The 18,747-nt window shown below is 37.2% G+C and overlaps 1 protein-coding gene across 1 annotated transcript in view; it reads right to left on the bottom strand.

The window, feature by feature from the left end:
• Positions 1-12,244, bottom strand: part of LOC110840797 (uncharacterized) — an 89,109-nt gene extending 76,865 nt beyond the window's left edge. The window contains exon 1 of the mRNA XM_022086054.2: positions 11,813-12,244. Within this exon, the coding sequence (XP_021941746.1) occupies positions 11,813-11,977 (165 nt within the window). The 5' untranslated portion in view covers positions 11,978-12,244. The remainder of the gene's footprint in view (positions 1-11,812) is intronic.
• Positions 12,245-18,747: the final 6,503 nt, after the last annotated feature.

Here is an 18,747-nt window from a genome sequence, read left to right as displayed (position 1 = left end):
TACTCCAGAACTGGGGATTGCTACGTCACGAGACAACACAGCAGAGCACTAACGCGATGCGTAAAGCAGGATTCGAACACGCAATCCGAAACAGGGCGATCTGCGAGAGGGATCAATATAGTAAAACTACATAATAATACATTTAAACGTAGCATATATTCTATGAGCTACTCTTCAACAAATCTATAGGTCGAGTTTTTGACTTCGATTCATGGGGGACACTTTGAATGGGGTGTGATGATGATTATAGCAACAACAACGTTTTAAATTAGTATTAAAATATATTAAAAATTGTCCGTCAATCACAATAAAGTAATATAAGATAATTAGATGGTTAAAATATTATCTTTTGTTCCGTATCGAGTACTCGATTTACATATGGAACATTCTCGACATGTTTCGGCTTTCATAGAGCCGTCATCAGGTGTATGTTATAAACTCTTAATTCAATTACTAATTTTTAATTTTTAATTTTCTTATCATTTCTTCGTTTTCCTTGTATCAACTTATTTGATGTGTTATATAACATTGATGTAATCGTATTGTCGGAGTGATGTTAATGCTGCGTATATTGGTCAGAGAAGTAATATCGAAGATGTAAGAGGAGATATCAGAAGTACATTCGTATCTGAGCGAGGTTGGTTATTGACTCTTATTGTGATTGACGGACAATTTTTAATATATTTTAATACTATTTTAAATAAAATCACAATATGACGCACCTACAATATCTTAACAACGTTTTAACATAAAACAATAAGGCAACAAATGTTTAAATTTTGCATATATTCCATAAACCAATACCATTTTCACATGTGATGTGCTTTGTTTCCTGACTTTTGCAAAACAATTCATTTATGCAGGTTAGCATGTCGGATAACCCATGTACAGCTTCATGGGATCGAGTCACGCCCTCTTCTAAAAGACACGCACGCACAACATTCACGGTTTAGCTGATTCCAATATTAATTCGGTTACGTGATCATCGATCCACGGACCCTGAACACAGTGAAAGGAGAAAAGTCACGTAGACCACCGAAGACCAGTGTCACATCAGTCTAAAAAATATCCGGGCTTAAACATTTCGATCTTAGAATTTATTAAATTAAATACATACAGCACGAGTACAGTGACGAATATATATTTTATGTATTTTCGGTTCTGTAGGAATTTTATCGAAATTCAACTGCAGCTTAAGGGGAGGTTTTAAATCCTGTCTCCGCAATGTTAATTACCAAATTATGGTACATTTTTAGAAACAACTGTAAAGTCTACTGCCATAAACTTTGGTGCACACGTAACTATGATCTTTCTATGTTTACTGAAATTTTTCGTACTAATATACAGTAAAACCTCTCTAAGTTGGACACTTGTGGTTCCACGAAAATGTGTCCAACTTACAGAGGTGTCCAAGATAGAGGGAAAGAGAAAAATCAGATTGAGGTCTAATGAAAATATAATCTATTTACTTACACTAACTATTGTATTCTTACTTGAATTAAGAATTAATGACAATAGTATTAATAATAATCTTTTTAAGCCCACTCCCATGCATTGCACATTACACCCCAGCCTCAATAACATTTTCTAAAGTTAATTCCACGAATTTTCGCTCCCCCATCACAAAAAGATAATTCCATTTCTGTTAACAGTCTGAACTCAAATGCAAGCACAGTACTGACGGAGTTAAAGCTGTGTCTTCTGCAATACTGTAGTCCAGTTAAGGGTTCAGAAAAAAGAATGCAATGCATTCCAATGATGGGTTCAATGTTCATAAGATAATCCTCCAGAGAGGAGGCATTCATCAGTCAGAAATTCAAAATAACAAAATATGTAACTGAAAAACTTTCCCTGAAAAGCATCGAAGTTAAGTGCATGAACCTGTCCAACTTACAACAAAAGGGGTGTCCAAGATATAGGGTATTGTGGACATGTAAAATTATAGGATATTCGCCGGTTCCAATTAAAAGTGTCCAATATAAAGGGGTGTCCAGGATATAGGGGTGTCCAACTAGAGGGGTTTTACTGTACATATAAATATATGCTATTGATGTGGAGTTAAGTCTTGTCCTGAACAAAAGTACACTTCAATTTGTGATCAATCTGTATTTTAATATAAAAATACTCTCCTGTCACAATTCATGTACAAAGAAGAAACAATTCTCTTCAAATCTTGACAATAAAGAAATACTTGAGTTATGTAAGTGACTCAGACACATCTTACAATTCCCACGTACAACAGATGAATTTATTTTTATAGTTTAGATGCGTCATGTTTGTGTTAAAATTCAGTATATATTTATTTATTATTTCAGTCTATACACAGACTTAGTTTTTTTAAAATGTTGTTGTTAAAAACAAAAGACCTGAAGATGATGCAATAGCATCGAAACATGTCGTAAAATAATAAGCGCTGAAATTGTAACATCGAAATAACGATGAAAAGCGCTAAATTTTAATTTTAACAACAACATTTTTAAGATAGTGTAATTGCGTCATATTGTGAATATTATAACAATTATTTATTTTAATCCGTCTTATCACAATATTTAAAATTTCTTATAATTAAGATAATAAAATATCATTGATGTTCCATATCGATTGATCGATTCACATTTTGGAACATTTACACAACATGTTTCAGTTTTTATAAAACCATCATCAGGTGTAAAATATCTAATAACTTAAAACTCAAATATGATTCCATTTGGTGATGTTTTCATTACGTTTTTTTTTCCATTTTGGGCGTAGGTGTTATTTTTTCTTAAATTTTAAAAAACTAAGTTTGCGTATAGACTGAAATAATAAATAAATATAAACAGATGAATTGTTTCCAATTAACAGATTTGTTAATATTTTATCATAGAATTTTTATCATTCTGATTAATGGGATTGTCACAAAAGACATACTTTCTTCTTATAAATAAGTATACATGGTTTTGTCCATAATTGTTACGTTGCTTTATTTCAGTATAGCTTATAATTATTGACGACATATAACACTTCCAATATAGATCACATAGGATTCGCTCCTGTACGTTTCGAACAATTTTCTCTCTATGAAACGTGACATAAGATAGTTTACAACTTACGCGTGCCCAAAATCGATATGAATACGGTACCTTCATATTTCATCACAACTAAAACATACGTCTCGTGCATATTAAAGTAATATAACACTGAACAGTTTCTATTATATGAGGAAAATTTCATAGACACGACGTTTCGGGAAATGTGTCTACTCACATTTATTGGCAATCATAACGTCCTGGATTCGATGCTTACATTGGACAGTTATAACAAAAACGTCAGTATGATGACAACTTTCAGACCAAAGTACAGTCCACGACTGTAATCTTGAGACTTGCGGGGTGAGGGGATGAATGAGGAAAGATGGCGTCTGCCTTTAACGCTACAGACTCACTGGATTCCTTGCAAGTCTCAAGATTACAGTCGTGGACTGTACAACCAACTTCAGAAAGGTTGCAAATATAAATTACACTTCAGACAATCCAACATAATATTGTATAATGAATCAAATAGGCCTACTATAGAACAACTTTTACACAATCGTTGGGTGTTTAATACGTCCTTTATGGCTTATAAATATAAAGTGTCATCCATTCGCCTTCAATCCTGAAACCGTCTGACATTCTACAATGTCCTATTTTCATTAGCGACTGTATTAACGACCTGAATAAATCAGACATCGGTCTAAACCCGATTTACGTTCCACGAAATTAATAATTTCACGGACCTTAGACGTCTCCCAGGAGTTTCTGATGGACTGGGCATGTAGATTGAATGGGATAGTCAAAGCATCCATACAAAACTTTGGAGAAGAGATTTAATATCAGAAAACATCTAACTGGAAAACCAATAAAAAATAGAAATGGTCCTCAAGGGGGGTTACATTCCGGAACACAACATCGTCATTACTTCATTTCTAGTGTAGAGGTCTCCGTCCATTACTCAAGATCACAGCATAGCCCAGGCGAGTGAAGACGGCTCAGAACTCGCATTGTGGCAACGACGTACTGGAGACTTAGAAAGGCGACAGAATCAAACGTGTTTCTTTCGAAGAAGACATCACAGGAACATTGGCTAAAATCCCCCCCCCCCCAAAAAAAAATCTGTCCTGGGTTCGAGCCCCGATGAGTATGGTTTTTTCTGCACCTCAGAATCTAAGCGTAGTAGAAGAAGGACGCATGAACGAAACTGTTTTGGAGACGACATTAAGGGCGAGAAGTAAAATAGATTGCTTGGGGGTGTATTAACTGTGCCAGAAAGACTCAGGTCTTTCGTAGCGTAAGCTGAACTTCGCAAGTGTTGCGGGGACTTTGCCACATGCGATATTGCATTATTAATGCAGAACAAACTACGTCTAACATGCATAATGCATATCCTATACCGGGTATACAGGTTGTCCCAAAAGTCCGAAACCACGGAAGAAATGTGTTATTTTTTCAAAGTGATGAAAAACTGTTTTCAGATCATTTGTTTCCAATAAAAAGGACCTAGGACGAGCAGTTCACCATTTCTGCATCACTATCGTTGTCTCAGATAAAACTTATTTGTTCGTATGTACCCAATTCACATTGTGTTCAAATATCAATTAAAGAAATTTATGTTCAAAAATATTTGCAGTAAAAAAAGAATAAAAGATATAATTTTGAAGTGGAATAAACTTCAACTGGTACTGGAAAGACATCCGAAAGAAAGTATCAAATGTCATTACAGTACGCGACTGTAATCTTGAGACTTGCTTATTCGAAGATTCCGTACGTTGGATGAATATAATGTTAATCCTTGGCGAGTAAGTGCAGTCAGAACATTTCGAGCCGATTTTCTGTGACTCTCTGAACTGCGAATGCATTTACAAAGAAACCACTCAGAACACGAGGAACGCTTTAATCGAAATCTTGACGAACTTAGTTCATAAAATCGCTACACTCACGATTAAAATTCAACAAAGCAAGTTTGCCATACGGCATTCGAATGACCTTGAAAATTCTGATAGCCTCCCGTTACGATTCAACAAAAACATAATCCAGACGCCGACTGATTCAGCATCCGATGATACTTCAACACTACATCAAGTCTTAAACATGCAAATAATTTCAGATACATAACTTCTAAGGCTTGTTGTCTTATCTCGGTATACACACGAAATCAAACCCCTATTTTCATAATTTAGACGATTTATGTAGATTCAAATTGTAAGAACTCTAATACGTGACATGTATAATTTTTGAACATTTTAAGAATATTTTAAGGGTTTTTACAAAAACAAGAGAGTTCCATTGTCAAATTAGTTTTGAAAACGTGATCTAGAGTACCTACATGATCCGTTATCAAGATCAATTGCGGATTAAAATCGCAAAGAGCACATATATATATATATACTCCTCACGGTCCCATTCGTGACGCGTAATTTTATGAAAGTGTTTCGGTTGAATGAGGCTGTATCTTGTACAGAGCCGGTTATAAATATGACCACTCACACGTCAGTTGGTCATCACACCCTTCTAAATTGTTTTCTGTGCAATCTGAAATGATGGTGCAAGCAATGGACCGCCTACCATCACTCTCCTTTCAAGATGGTACAGAAGTTCAACAGTTGTACACAACGTTCATCACCGTGTTCACAAAACACATAACTGGCCCTGTCATCAACTCTCTGAACCCCGTTCACACCCTCAAAACCAATTTTCCGAACGATACGTTTTAACACAACTCGCTAAGCAGGTGCTTCCCAACCAAAATTCTATATCGATTTCATATGTCGTCATATGTGCTATAGGCTTACGCCCTGACTATTTCATTTTTCTTCAATTTATCACAATACTGGGTGAAAAGAACAAATTGTTGACCTTCTCACAATGCAATGTACTTAATTCCTGCAAAGCTTATCCGACAGTCTACCTAAGGGAAGTGAGGAGCGGAATATTTCGCCCTGAAGATGGCACCTGAAATGTTTGTCGAAACGCTGGATAATTTTCAACATTCTGCGTGGCTCATCATCTCCGAACGCCGCGATTCTCACCGAATACCTTCAGACTTTAAGTTGGAAATGCTACTTCTGTATCAACTTAACCCGCTGAAGGCTTCGTGTGTCCTAAAGGAGAGGACTAGTGGTAAGATCCACCCTCATCGAAGAGGTTCCTCGGGGTAAATGGAACGTATTCTTTCCTTTGTAGAGTCGATATATTTTCCAAATGCGACATTCACGACTTTATTCCTCCTTGGTCTTAATAAAAGCGGTCCGCTTTTCCGACCCTCAGACGGCAGATACAAAAACTTTCCCTTCGTACAGTGCCGATAAGGACAATTGAAAGGAAATCGAATGGCGTTGTCCTGACGAAATCTATTCCCGCCTGAATGCCTGTAAAATTGCATTGCGTATGTGCGAGTACGTCCATTCTCATGTAATCATGCTGAGAATTCTCTCAGTACTACGGACTACGTTTTTTAATCGTCTAAACAAGTATTCAAAGAATTCATCGCTGACATAGCCTTTTTTTTGCGTTTCAAATTAACAGATGTAACAAGTTTTATTATTACATATGCGAAGTTCAAAAAAAGTTTACAAATATCTTCGTTTGTTTTACTTTGCCATGGCAGTTGTTTTCTTGTTTGAAGCGGTCCTGTGGTTGTTCAGATCTTACAAACGACCAGAACCTCACATATAAACCTCACTTAAGCCACCTAGTTTCGGTTTAAGGTGTCCTCAGACACTACCATTTCACCATAGGCCAATTAACGACCGCGTTTCCATTAAGATATAATCTAACCTCATTACAATGATAGTAATATTAATATCAAAATACAGCATTAACACAAAACCTTCTGGAGTAAAAAGTTGGCTTTGTAAGACTTCAAGTCACACACCAAAAACTCTTTAGATTTATTTTACTGAGAGCAGAATGTACGCTCATCAATCTATCAATCTTAACACTTGACATAACCAAACAATATTCTTCATCCAAGTTCCATACCCTAATCCCTGCAGCTGACGAGGACAGCTGTGACCCCACATTGCACAGCGGCAAGTGAGCCCCTTTCTGGAAAACAGTCTCAAGTTTGTATTTACAACTCCACGGCCGATGGAAGTGACGTAAGGAATTATGTGCATACAATGAGGCTCCATCATCAGATTCTATATATACACCGGTTCTGCTGCTATCCAGTTAACGTGTTGATACGGAGGCTGCCAAAGAAGTCATCAGACCCTGAAATGCCTTCTCCAAAGCGTTTTTGATTTATCAAAAACACTAACTCACAACCTTCAGGGTTCAAGTGAGTTTATGACATAAAACAGATCAAAATGGGACAAGGATTGATTATCGTGAAACTATTTTAGCGTCTGTGAACCCCCACGCCCAAACCACAAGCTGAAGATTACCCCTTCTCGGCTGTCCGCGACTGATTATTCAACGTATTATCAGTTGCTTTTCACATCAAAACAATATCTCCTCAATTTATAACCCTCGGTTGAAAAATGCAGATAAACTGATTTACCAAATTTGGATAAGAAAATGTTATTTATGGTAGAAGCATAGATTGGATAAGAATTCTATATAAACAGACTATGAATCTATGGCTCTGGAATGTACTAGCCCAGGTTAATATCCAGTGTAGGGATTCTGTAAAGACGGTGATGGGATTTGATGTTTATAAAAAAAACAGAAAACTGCTCAAGGATGATTTTATATCATAGCTTAGTTTACTTACGAAATAATAGCAAAAACAGATTCAAGTCATTTCGTAAATCATCTCACGGGCCCACGTGATGTTCAAGGATTACATCGAAATACAAAAGCAATCAACTGAAGGAAGACATCAATTACAGGAGATAAAAACAAATGACATTAAACAGAGTGTAGTCTTTCTTCGATGCTGATAAACATAGGCATACATATTTATTATATAAATACGATATTATCTGTAGACGGTCAGAAAATTTTGCAGAAAATTAAAAATAAATTTGAAAGGTATATCGTCCGTTAAAATAAATAAGAAATTGACATAAAAAAAATTAAATAAAACCAAAAAAACTACGACAGTACCGAAAATACTTTGTAAGATCATAAATAAAGATTCAATTGCAATTTAATTATTTATATATATATTTTTTATATATTTTATTTTCACAGTCTATACACAAACGTTGTAATTAAATGATGTTGTTAAAATTATATAATATTAAAACATTATGTAGTATAAAATATTATATTTTGGCGCTTTTTATCGTAAATAAGATTTTACATTATATTATATTATATAATTTTAACAACATCATTTAATTACAACGTTTGCGTATAGACTGTGAAAATAAAATATATATTTAATCAACACAAACATGACGCATTTAAGCTACAAATTAATTAATTATATTTCATGTAACAATGATATTCAGATCTGTAAAATGTCTCTCGATTTTCGACACTTCCATAAACATTTTCTCTAGAAATTCACCCAGCAAAACACTAGAAACATTTCTTCTGCGCGTTGTTACCTCGCATCAGTAATGAATCTCACTGCAGTAGAATTACGTAACACAAGTACGACCGATAGCAATCAAACTGAGCGTGGGCTAGTCAGTTTCATGACAGATGCGCATGTCTGGAAGTTACAACTGACAACCAGATTAAACATGAATGGTAGTATTACAAACGAAGTCCAATACCTTTCCCAAGAATGGAAAGCATGCCTCACCTTCCAGCTCACACAGATTCCAAATCAGATTCAACGGTGATATGCTACAGGGTGATGCTAAATCAGAGAACGATTATACGTTCTTCTACGGATATGGGAATTATAATGCGAGATTTCAGGTTCTCACGGCCGTCTTCTGGGATGTTGCGCCGGGTAGCCTGGTAGAAATTTTCCGACGTTTCAGAGGTACTCCATCATCCCAGAAGACATTAGACGGGGGTGATAATCGCCAAGGAATATCATCATCTATTAAGAGGGCGTAGTTTGTTAGTCATGGAACTTTATTATTATTATTATTTATTATTTAGTGTTCTGTCTGACGACAGGTCCATATGAACAGGATCCTTCAATCCTTTTCTCGGACTGGGACCTGTTCATATACGTTCTTGGCAGATGATCCAGAAGTGGTTTGCCATTGCCTTCTTCTGTGTGTGAATGGAGTAATTGTTGGGATGCCACGGAGGAAAACTCCGTGTTGCCTAGACCACGGCCTTGCCCAACACAAGTTATAAATCGAACCCGAGACCCCAGGATTACAAGGTCAGCGTTCTAACCGCTAGACCACCGTGGCGTTAGTCATGGAACATCGTACGTAAAGATTGTCAAAAAACGTCCTGAATCATCACCCATCCACCCACATCTATGCATCATCACACCACATATCATTCGATGATACATAACTTGAACAGCTGATGTAGAATAATAAAATAAGGGAAGAGTTAACCAGTGCTAAGATTTAATCTTTAAATTTTCTAACACGATCAACAGAATTTAAATCATGGAAAATTTCTTGGCTGATAAGTAAGCCATCCGCTTACTCTCTTGAAAAAAAGATTTCTAGATATTTATAGCGTAATTAACTAAGGAGTGGGAATGTTTGTTGTTAAGCTGTCTGTGACTACTGGCATATTTTAACCAGTAGCCTTCTTGAGTAACGACAAGCAAGGGAAACAAAGTTATTTTTGAAGCGTTATTGTATTTTATCAGCTCACAGCCGTTAAATCTGCAGCTTAAGGCTTGTCGAATTCTACAGCACTCGAGGTTTAGAATATAAAAATGTAAATAAATCTATCAGAGACATATACAATTGATGGACACTGAATTCGAGAGTGAATGTTGACTGTAAGGGTAAATATCAGGAAGGAGATGAAGGGACGACGGTTTATCAACTGTAGGTGTTATCCAGCGCCTGATATCTGAGGGTGAGATGTTTTTTTTTTTGGAATAAATCAATCCAATCAGCATTGTGGCAACGAATAAAACGCCTACGTTAGAAAAATAAATTTCCAGCCTGTATCAAATTCGATCGTAAGATTTTCTGATGATAGGCTTACGTATTTTTAAAAACCATACAAGAAGATACAACTTAAGAATAACATCTTACACAGCCTTTCAGTTGCGAAGATAATCTTGTTGTAATCTGCATTTACCTGGACAGACTGAGTAAAACCACTCACCAGTCAGGCCTCCCGAATATGAAGCCCGAACAAGACTTTCTATGCTGCGATTTTAAAAATTAGGTAACAAGCCGCGGGGTTTTTTTTTTCGGAAAGGATACTTTATAAAACACTCCCCCCCCCCCTCTCCAGCACCTCAACTTCCTGGGAGTAAAATAACAGACGCACTCAGTCATTAATTTGCACGCTGGATTCAAAGTGAAAGACTCAGAAGGTAAAGTTACAGGACGTGTCACTCTGTACGCTCCGCACAAAATGCAAAGGTGTCACTTATCCGGGTTCCGAAAGGACCCTGTTAAGGCCCCCACCGAGACTGTGCAGTTTAGTTCAATGACAAAGCTCTGCGCATGTGCCGTAGATCAGTGGTATTCGACCTTTTTTGTTCGCGTACCCCCAGATATAATTTCTCTTCAACTTTGTACCCCCCAAAGTTGTTGGTGTATAATTCAAGTTATACATAGTATATAATCTACATCTAAAATAAATTAAATAAATTATATTACTGATTATTCAGTATTTATCATAAAATAATATGTTTTTTAAAATTTCACGTACCCCCTAAGATGTCTTCGCGTACCCCCAGATATAATTTCTCTTCAACTTTGTACCCCCCAAAGTTGTTGGTGTATAATTCAAGTTATACATAGTATATAATCTACATCTAAAATAAATTAAATAAATTACATTACTAATTATTCAGTGTTTATCATAAAATAATATATTTTTTTAAAAAAACATTCACGTACCCCCTTAGATGTCTTCGCGTACCCTCGGGGGTACGCGTACCCCAGGTTGAATACCACTGCTCTAGACTACAAAGTTCAAATTTCGTCTTTTCCTCAGTCTCTCGGGGCAAATAAACAGATTATATTTTTATATATCACGACTATCTCCTTCCATATCCTCACCTATTAGGACTCATTGTCAATTTACCTTCTCATTCGACAATAACACACACTGTTAAGCCATAGCTGGGTCTTGCATTGTAACAGAGCACTTCGACAGAAATTGTAAATACTAAACTGGTCTAAATATAATTGTAAACAAACTAAATATATTAGAAGCGTCTCAAATAGTATAAATTCAAAGGATTGAGATCTGGCGAGTGGGGTGGTCACTGTATATAATCATTACGATCTACTAACTACGATATTGTAAGATGTTTCCTACAGCACTAGCTAAAATGTATTAATCACGTCATAAGTGGCCTAGTACAGACGGTCATGGTTATACCACGCTCAAGCTGGCGTTGAAAGCCAACAGTAACCACTTTCAGCTATTAATATGGTTCTTTGTGACTAATTTACATTCAGTAATAAAGTATTTGTAACAATTATATGTACGCTTGATTTTTGTTTATGATCAACAGCGAGCTATAAAAAATATCTCACGTCTCGGTAACAAAAACTTTGGGCTTCGAACGACAATGGTATCCGCGTTGTTTACAGCACAGAATACACGATATGTAATTACGAAACACCTGTACAACAAAAGTGGTATAAAGATGGATCCAAAATACTCGGAAATGATGGTATAATATGTCTACTATGGAAATAACAGTGAAGTATCGGTTGTATAGGATTCTGGCGAGTGAGAAAACTAATACATAACCAAACAAAACTGAAAATGCTACTTACAATTTTGTGGTTGAGGTGTGCCAGTTCCCGCTCAGTGACTTTACGTCGATTCTGTTCCTCTTGTTGACGACGATATTGGTTGTACTTGTAGAAAAGATACATGCCAGGCAATGCCAACACCACAAATGGCTTCATGAACGGCGAAGAGGACAGCCCCCGAGGCATTGTTGATAACGGCGATGTTATCTGTACACACTGAATAGTCCAGCGCCTTCACTCACAACACAAGAAACCAGCCAAAATATCAAGGTTAGTTATTGTTTGACCCGGTCGGTGTGACCTTTTCCCCCCCTACGCACGCCCACCTCCATCCCAAAATTCGACATTCAAGTCATGTAAGTGATGAATGTCTTTTTTAACCTAAAAAAAACAACCCTTATCAGCCACAACGCACGTCCCTTGCCAACTGTCGCTGGTGAGTAGCGAGCGAGCGAGCGAGCTGCTGCAAGATGCTAGCAGTGATCGCGCGCGCAGTGAACAGCAGCGCCATTCCGGTCGATAGTGGCCACCTAAACAGACTGACCTTCCAATAGCCCCCTTAATCTTTGACTTTTATAATGGTAGGTATGAACAGCAAAATTTATGTCTTCGGATTATTACTCAATATAACAGAGTAGATTATGTCGGAATAAATTCATCTGACGTTATCTTCTTTTTTAGTTCAGTAATCGAAACAAACGAAAGACGAATAATTGCAATTTGGTGAGAGAGAGAGAGAGAGAGAGAGAGAGAGAAATATTTTTTTTAACTCACTTCTAACTGAAAAGTGTTTTCAAGGTGTAAAATTAATATTAACTTTCTGTAGGAATTAATAACTTTTTTCCCATGAGGTTTCCCCACCAAAATTGTGTACGTATTCCTTGTCTCCCTCATCCGAACTACTGCGCATGCCCAGTATCCTCCTAAATGTTAACAATCCCAACAAAATTAAGATATTGGGATATTGTACCACGTAGTCTCGTAGACATATACAGACATTTTTCAAAGGTATTTGCTGCCTTCATCATCAGGGTGATAAGTGAGCAACTCTTTATGAAAACTAAAACCTCAGCTACCAAAACTAGTTTTCTTGTAAAAACGAAGTTCTCGCCATAAAACTATCGCCCTAATATCTTAAATATGTATAATTAGTATTAATATATCACGGCCAACACTGTCATTATTATTATTATTATTTATTTATTTGGAGAAAATTTATCTGGTGTTATTGTAAATTTCACAGATGGGGAAAATATTTAATCATTCTGACTGATGCTTTTCTCAGCCACTTAAGACAAATTTTTGGGCTAGTAGACCTGTATTAAAATAGGTTCCAACCGCCTCCTTTCACGTCCATTCTAATCATTTACGCAGTCATCAAAAACTTTACATAACCAGCGAAATCGAAGAAAACGTCGTTAAATATCACAAGAATCAATCAATAAATCAACCATGGCTTACAGGAGATGCTGAGATGTTTTTGTGTCCTGGGTATTTCTGGGGTAAAGATCTTTTGGTGCCGGATGGAACCCAGAGAGAGGAAGATCAGCGAACACATTCCTAACGGGATTTGAGCTATTCACAATACCGACTCAAAACATCCGCGTTCATGTCACTAGGAGAACAAAAGAGACTTGAAAGTCTACGGGTGCCGGACAGCACAACCAAATGAAGTCCTATTATCGTGTTATCGTTTATAAATAGCTAGGGAACTTTCTTGTAAAACAGAATGCAGTTTATTCTTAGTTCGTCCAAGCAAGTGAACCGTGAAGACCAACATGACAGCAGTGTCTTCTTGGTAAACTCACAAAGAAACTCAAATTTAGAAAGCCTTTGATCACGTATGAGAACGTTTTATAAGTTCGTGAGATAATGAACGGAAAGTAAAGGATTTCGCTAAGAGAGTGGTTTCTGTTCACTACTCTTATGTTAGTAAACACATTTTCCACAAGACTGGACATATTATAAAAGAGAATCAATCCATAGAGCTATCGAAAAGTTTTTAACAAGAACAAGTGATATGTAGGTGAAACTTTTATAAAATGTATCCGAATTTATGACTTGTGTTGGGCAAGGCCGTGGTCTAGGCAACACGGAGTTTTCCTCCGTGGCATCCCAACAATTACTCCATTCACACACAGAAGAAGGCAATGGCAAACCACTTCTGGATCATCTGCCAAGAACGTATATGAACAGGTCCCAGTCCGAGAAAAGGATGGAAGAATCCTGTTCATATGGACCTGTCGTCAGACAGAACACTAAATAATAATAAGATGAGGTGGTCTAGCGGTTAGAACGCTGGCCTTGTAATCCTGGGGTCTCGGGTTCGATTCCCGGCGGTGCCCGAATTTATAACTTGTGTTGGGCAAGGCTGTGGTCTAGGCAACACGGAGTTTTCCTCCGTGGCATCCCAACAATTACTCCATTCACACACAGAAGAAGGCAATGGCAAACCACTTCTGGATCATCTGCCAAGAACGTATATGAACAGGTCCCAGTCCGAGAAAAGGATGGAAGGATCCTGTTCATATGGACCTGTCGTCAGACAGAACACTAAATAATAATAAGATGAGGTGGTCTAGCGGTTAGAACGCTGGCCTTGTAATCCTGGGGTCTCGGGTTCGATTCCCGGCGGTGCCCGAATTTATAACTTGTGTTGGGCAAGGCCGTGGTCTAGGCAACACGGAGTTTTCCTCCGTGGCATCCCAACAATTACTCCATTCACACACAGAAGAAGGCAATGGCAAATCACTTCTGGATCATATGCCAAGAACGTATATGAACAGGTCCCAGTCCGAGAAAAGGATGGAAGGATCTGTTCATATGGACCTGTCGTCAGACAGAACACTAAATAAATAAATAAAATATGAGATGGTGTGTGAGTTCGACTGGCGTAATTGAGGGGACACTTTTAAGGATACTTAAGATTTCGAAAGATTTCCTCACTAAAATTCTGTACACAATTCTTGCTTCCTAAATCCACGCTGCATCTGATACCTGTGGTAGCCTACTAGATTTTACTACCCTGAACATTATAGGTGAGGTTCTTCGTTATAAACCTTTCTAAACGTAGGTAATATTATTTTCCAGTGAAATTTTTCTTTGAAACCGCCTGTAATTCATGTTCACCTCTCAAAATAAGAGACCGAATTTCAGAAACAAACAATAAGATTTGTTATAATTTTATTGTAAGGACAGAGTTCAATCCCAGCAGGAGTTCTGCAATATCTTACCATCATATTATGAACGAATGGGTTTCACTGAACATTTTATCCTGTAGGAAAAGAGGTGTTCTATCCCTGATAATAATCGTATCTGATCTGTGAAGCTAACCATTCACTCCCGTCGTGTGGAATGATTAAAAACAGAATTAAGGTTCATTTCCACAAATTGAATTCCAGTAGCCAAAGCGTAGGAAACATCTTCACTTTTCGGATGAGCTGGTTAGCTGTTTAATAACGGTCAATGAACCGGGTATCAAGGCTGAGGTAGACGATTTGACCTTTCCATGACGCTCATTGCAAGAGGAAATAAGTCTGACACGTGTCACTTCCACTGGATTCGATGTCACACTGACTATCACATCACGATATAAAATAAGTCACATATAAAATCTCTACCTGTGATTTTTTTTTTTCGTAAAATGTCAGTAAACAAATTTCACGAATCAGAAGTTACCGGCACGAAATCATAATATTCCGTGCAAACGTCAGATTTTCACTAAAAAGTTTCCCAAATAAAATTTACACATTTTTCACTTATCCATAACATCTGTCAGCGAAGTGACGAGTCTCACTTAAGAGAACTGGTGTTCGATTCCGTACAGGTGAAGAGATTTCCCTCAACACCCACTACGAAAACCTCAGTCAGGACAACTCAAAGATATCACCACATATCTCCAACTACTTCCGAGGTGCAGAAAGTAATCTCCACGCCCCCTATACACCTTCATGGAGTGGAGCTTACACAAAGAAAAACACGTGTTCTTGCGTTATCAGCCACGCTCACGCACGACCAGACACTGGATGGCGTCTGACGTGTTCTGACATCACATCACAATCCTGGTACGAACCAGAAAAGCATGAAGATTACATGTTCTTCGTACTAACATTCACCATAAAACAATGGCTCTAAATCAGTGGTATTCAACTTTTTTGTTCTCGTACCCCCAGATATAATTTCTCTTCAACTTTGTACCCCCAAAGTTGTTGGTGTATAATTCGAGTTATACATAGTATATAATCTACATCTAAAATAAATTAAATAAATTACATTACTGATTATTCAGTGTTTATCATAAAATATTTTTTTTTTTTAAATTTCACGTACCCCCTAAGATATCTTCGCGTACCCCCGGGGGTACACGTACCCCAGGTTGAATCCCACTGCTCTAGAGTACCGAAAAGCATTTTGAATCTAATATTCACTCCGTACACGTATTTTTAAATGCTTCCGTGTGTTTTTGAATATTTATCTTAACGTCTATTACATAAACATATCGAACACTGTGCAGTCAAAAATAATTTATCTTGCACGGTATTAATAGAAGTATACCGGAAAACATTCCATGTAAAAGTTATTGTTATGGGTAAATGTATGCTTTATGTTCAACACCTGTTTTTAACGAGCCATTTATATGTAAAAAAAAGAGCATAAACTTCATTTATAATCTTTAATTAGTGCTTCTTATAAATAGAGGTTATAGTGAACTGAAGCGAACTGATTTAATAGGCTATTAACTTTCATAAAAATCCGTTGAATAGTACAAGACAGGAAACGATATGACACAGTCAACTTTTTATGAGTTCGTTTTATGAATTTTTGTGTAAATAAAACTCCCATAGGTAGAGTACTTCCCTTTAAAAGTTTCGTTAAAATGTCCCGGCATCAGAAATGCGTTCCAATTAGACTTTATTTCAAATGCGATTTTACATTCTTACGTCATAATAACTTGTAACTATTACATTAACGTTTATCATGTGCTGATTCTATTTGTGAAACACAAGAACACGTTTTTATATTGAAAATATATTAGTTGTAATTATTTTACTTACATCTTAGTACCTTCTTCAGGGACTTTTGTGTTCTTATCGGAATAATATTATGTTGCTATTTTCATGGCCCTCATTAATAATTGGTTTCGTACGAAATATTCAGACACACTGAATACAGATTCTCCCCCAAACTTACTTCTCCAAAAGTAAGCCTCGATCGACGAGTAAAAATATTACTGAGAAGCCAAGCGAACAACCGGAAGTCCAATTTCAAACGTAAAATGTCACGTGGTACCAACAGAGCGATATTACATTTGCTCAATAATGGGATTATAATTTTTACAGACCAACAAAAACCACAATTTCTTTGTTTCATTAAAACATTTTCTTACACGACTGTTTGGCTAAGTGCTTTTGAATATGCGAGTTAGGAACTCGGAAGCCATTTACCTGTGAGGACTGAAAAAAACCATGAAACATTTGAGACAAGATAGCCAGTCCCCAGGCCGAGTCTTGAACCTCGGACCTCAAGAACATGAAGCAGACAGCAAGGTTAGTTCAGATCCCTGTTCTGAACACACGTCATCTTCGTCTCTCTCTCTCTCTTTTCCAGTGGTTCTTATTATTAAGGTTGGTCTGAACTCATTTATCATTTTCTCCATTCTTATACAAAATCACGCCAGTAATGAAAATTTAATACCAGTCGAATGTATTTCGCCTTTGTTCTTTCGTGTCGAAATCTCGTCAATGCTGCCACAGCGTTCGTTTTAAAAAATTATAGTTTCGATCTTTTTGTTATCTGAAACATAACCTCACATTATAAAGACGTGAATCACTAGTCCTTTTAATAACATCATCTATTAATAAGTCAGCCACGAGGCAAAAAAAAATTAAGAACGTAAATATATACACGCACTAAAAGTATTATCCAAACGACTTAGTATGGTTCTGCACAAAATACAAGCTCTACTATTTTTATTATATTACGATGCTGTTATCACGTTTTTTTTCAGATAACGTACTGTTAACCTTTGATAAATGACGTGCCTTTTCAATTTAAAAAGTTTTAAAACAACACTAATTAAGTTTCCGAAGAGATAACATGATAAAACTGCAAACATATCAGTTTCCGATAAGAGAAAAACTTTGTAACAACGTAATATATAACAAACCTTTTCATGACTTCTCACGGCATTGTACATCACAGTTTCACACCTCGTAAGTAAAAAAAAGTGCTACAAGATGGCTGTCTTCTGGGTTGTAGCGCCATGTAGTACGCTACTACCAGACTACATGGCGTTACAACCCCGAAGACAGCCATGTTCGTATTCGCCGAAGGGGGGGGGAACCTAAAGTCCTACTAAATGCTACGAGTCTAACGAGGGTCAGATACACAAAAATGATTTCCATGTTCTTGAAAAATTCAAATACACAAAAATAAGGCAGCGATTCAAATAAAACCAGTGCCCGAATGGCTACGGACTACTTACCTGACTACTGTCGCCACTAGCCAATGAAATTTAAACAGGCGTTGGTTCGAGTCTCGGGGAAAGAAATTTCTCATGAGCTTTCGACCAGTGTATGAGACCGGTGCCACATCGTGAGGAAATTGGGGAGCTACAATAAGTAGCATAATCCGGTCATGAAAGCTAGCAATGGCTGGGGGTTCGACGTGCTGACCACACGTCACCCTGTGTCTGGTTCGATGATCGTTCACCTCTTCTTAGGCATGTGAACGTGAGGCCAGCTAGTCAGCTTTGGCTCTCAGAGGGCTGTTACGCCACGGATTATTACACCAATGTTCATGAGGCATAATCCTGGTAACAGTGCTGACAGTCGCTGTGGACTTTATCCATCATCCTATACAGGCACACCTCGTTTTAATGCGCTTTGCAGATATTGCGTTTTTTATACAAATTGAAGGTTTGTGGTAACCCTGCGTCGAGCAAGTCTATTGGCGCC

Source organism: Zootermopsis nevadensis, unplaced genomic scaffold (assembly GCF_977971745.1).
Source record: "Zootermopsis nevadensis isolate Lab colony 2312 unplaced genomic scaffold, Znev_1.0 Znev_ptg000050l, whole genome shotgun sequence".
NCBI lineage: Eukaryota > Metazoa > Arthropoda > Insecta > Blattodea > Termopsidae > Zootermopsis > Zootermopsis nevadensis.
This window is presented reverse-complemented; position numbering and strand designations above follow the sequence as displayed.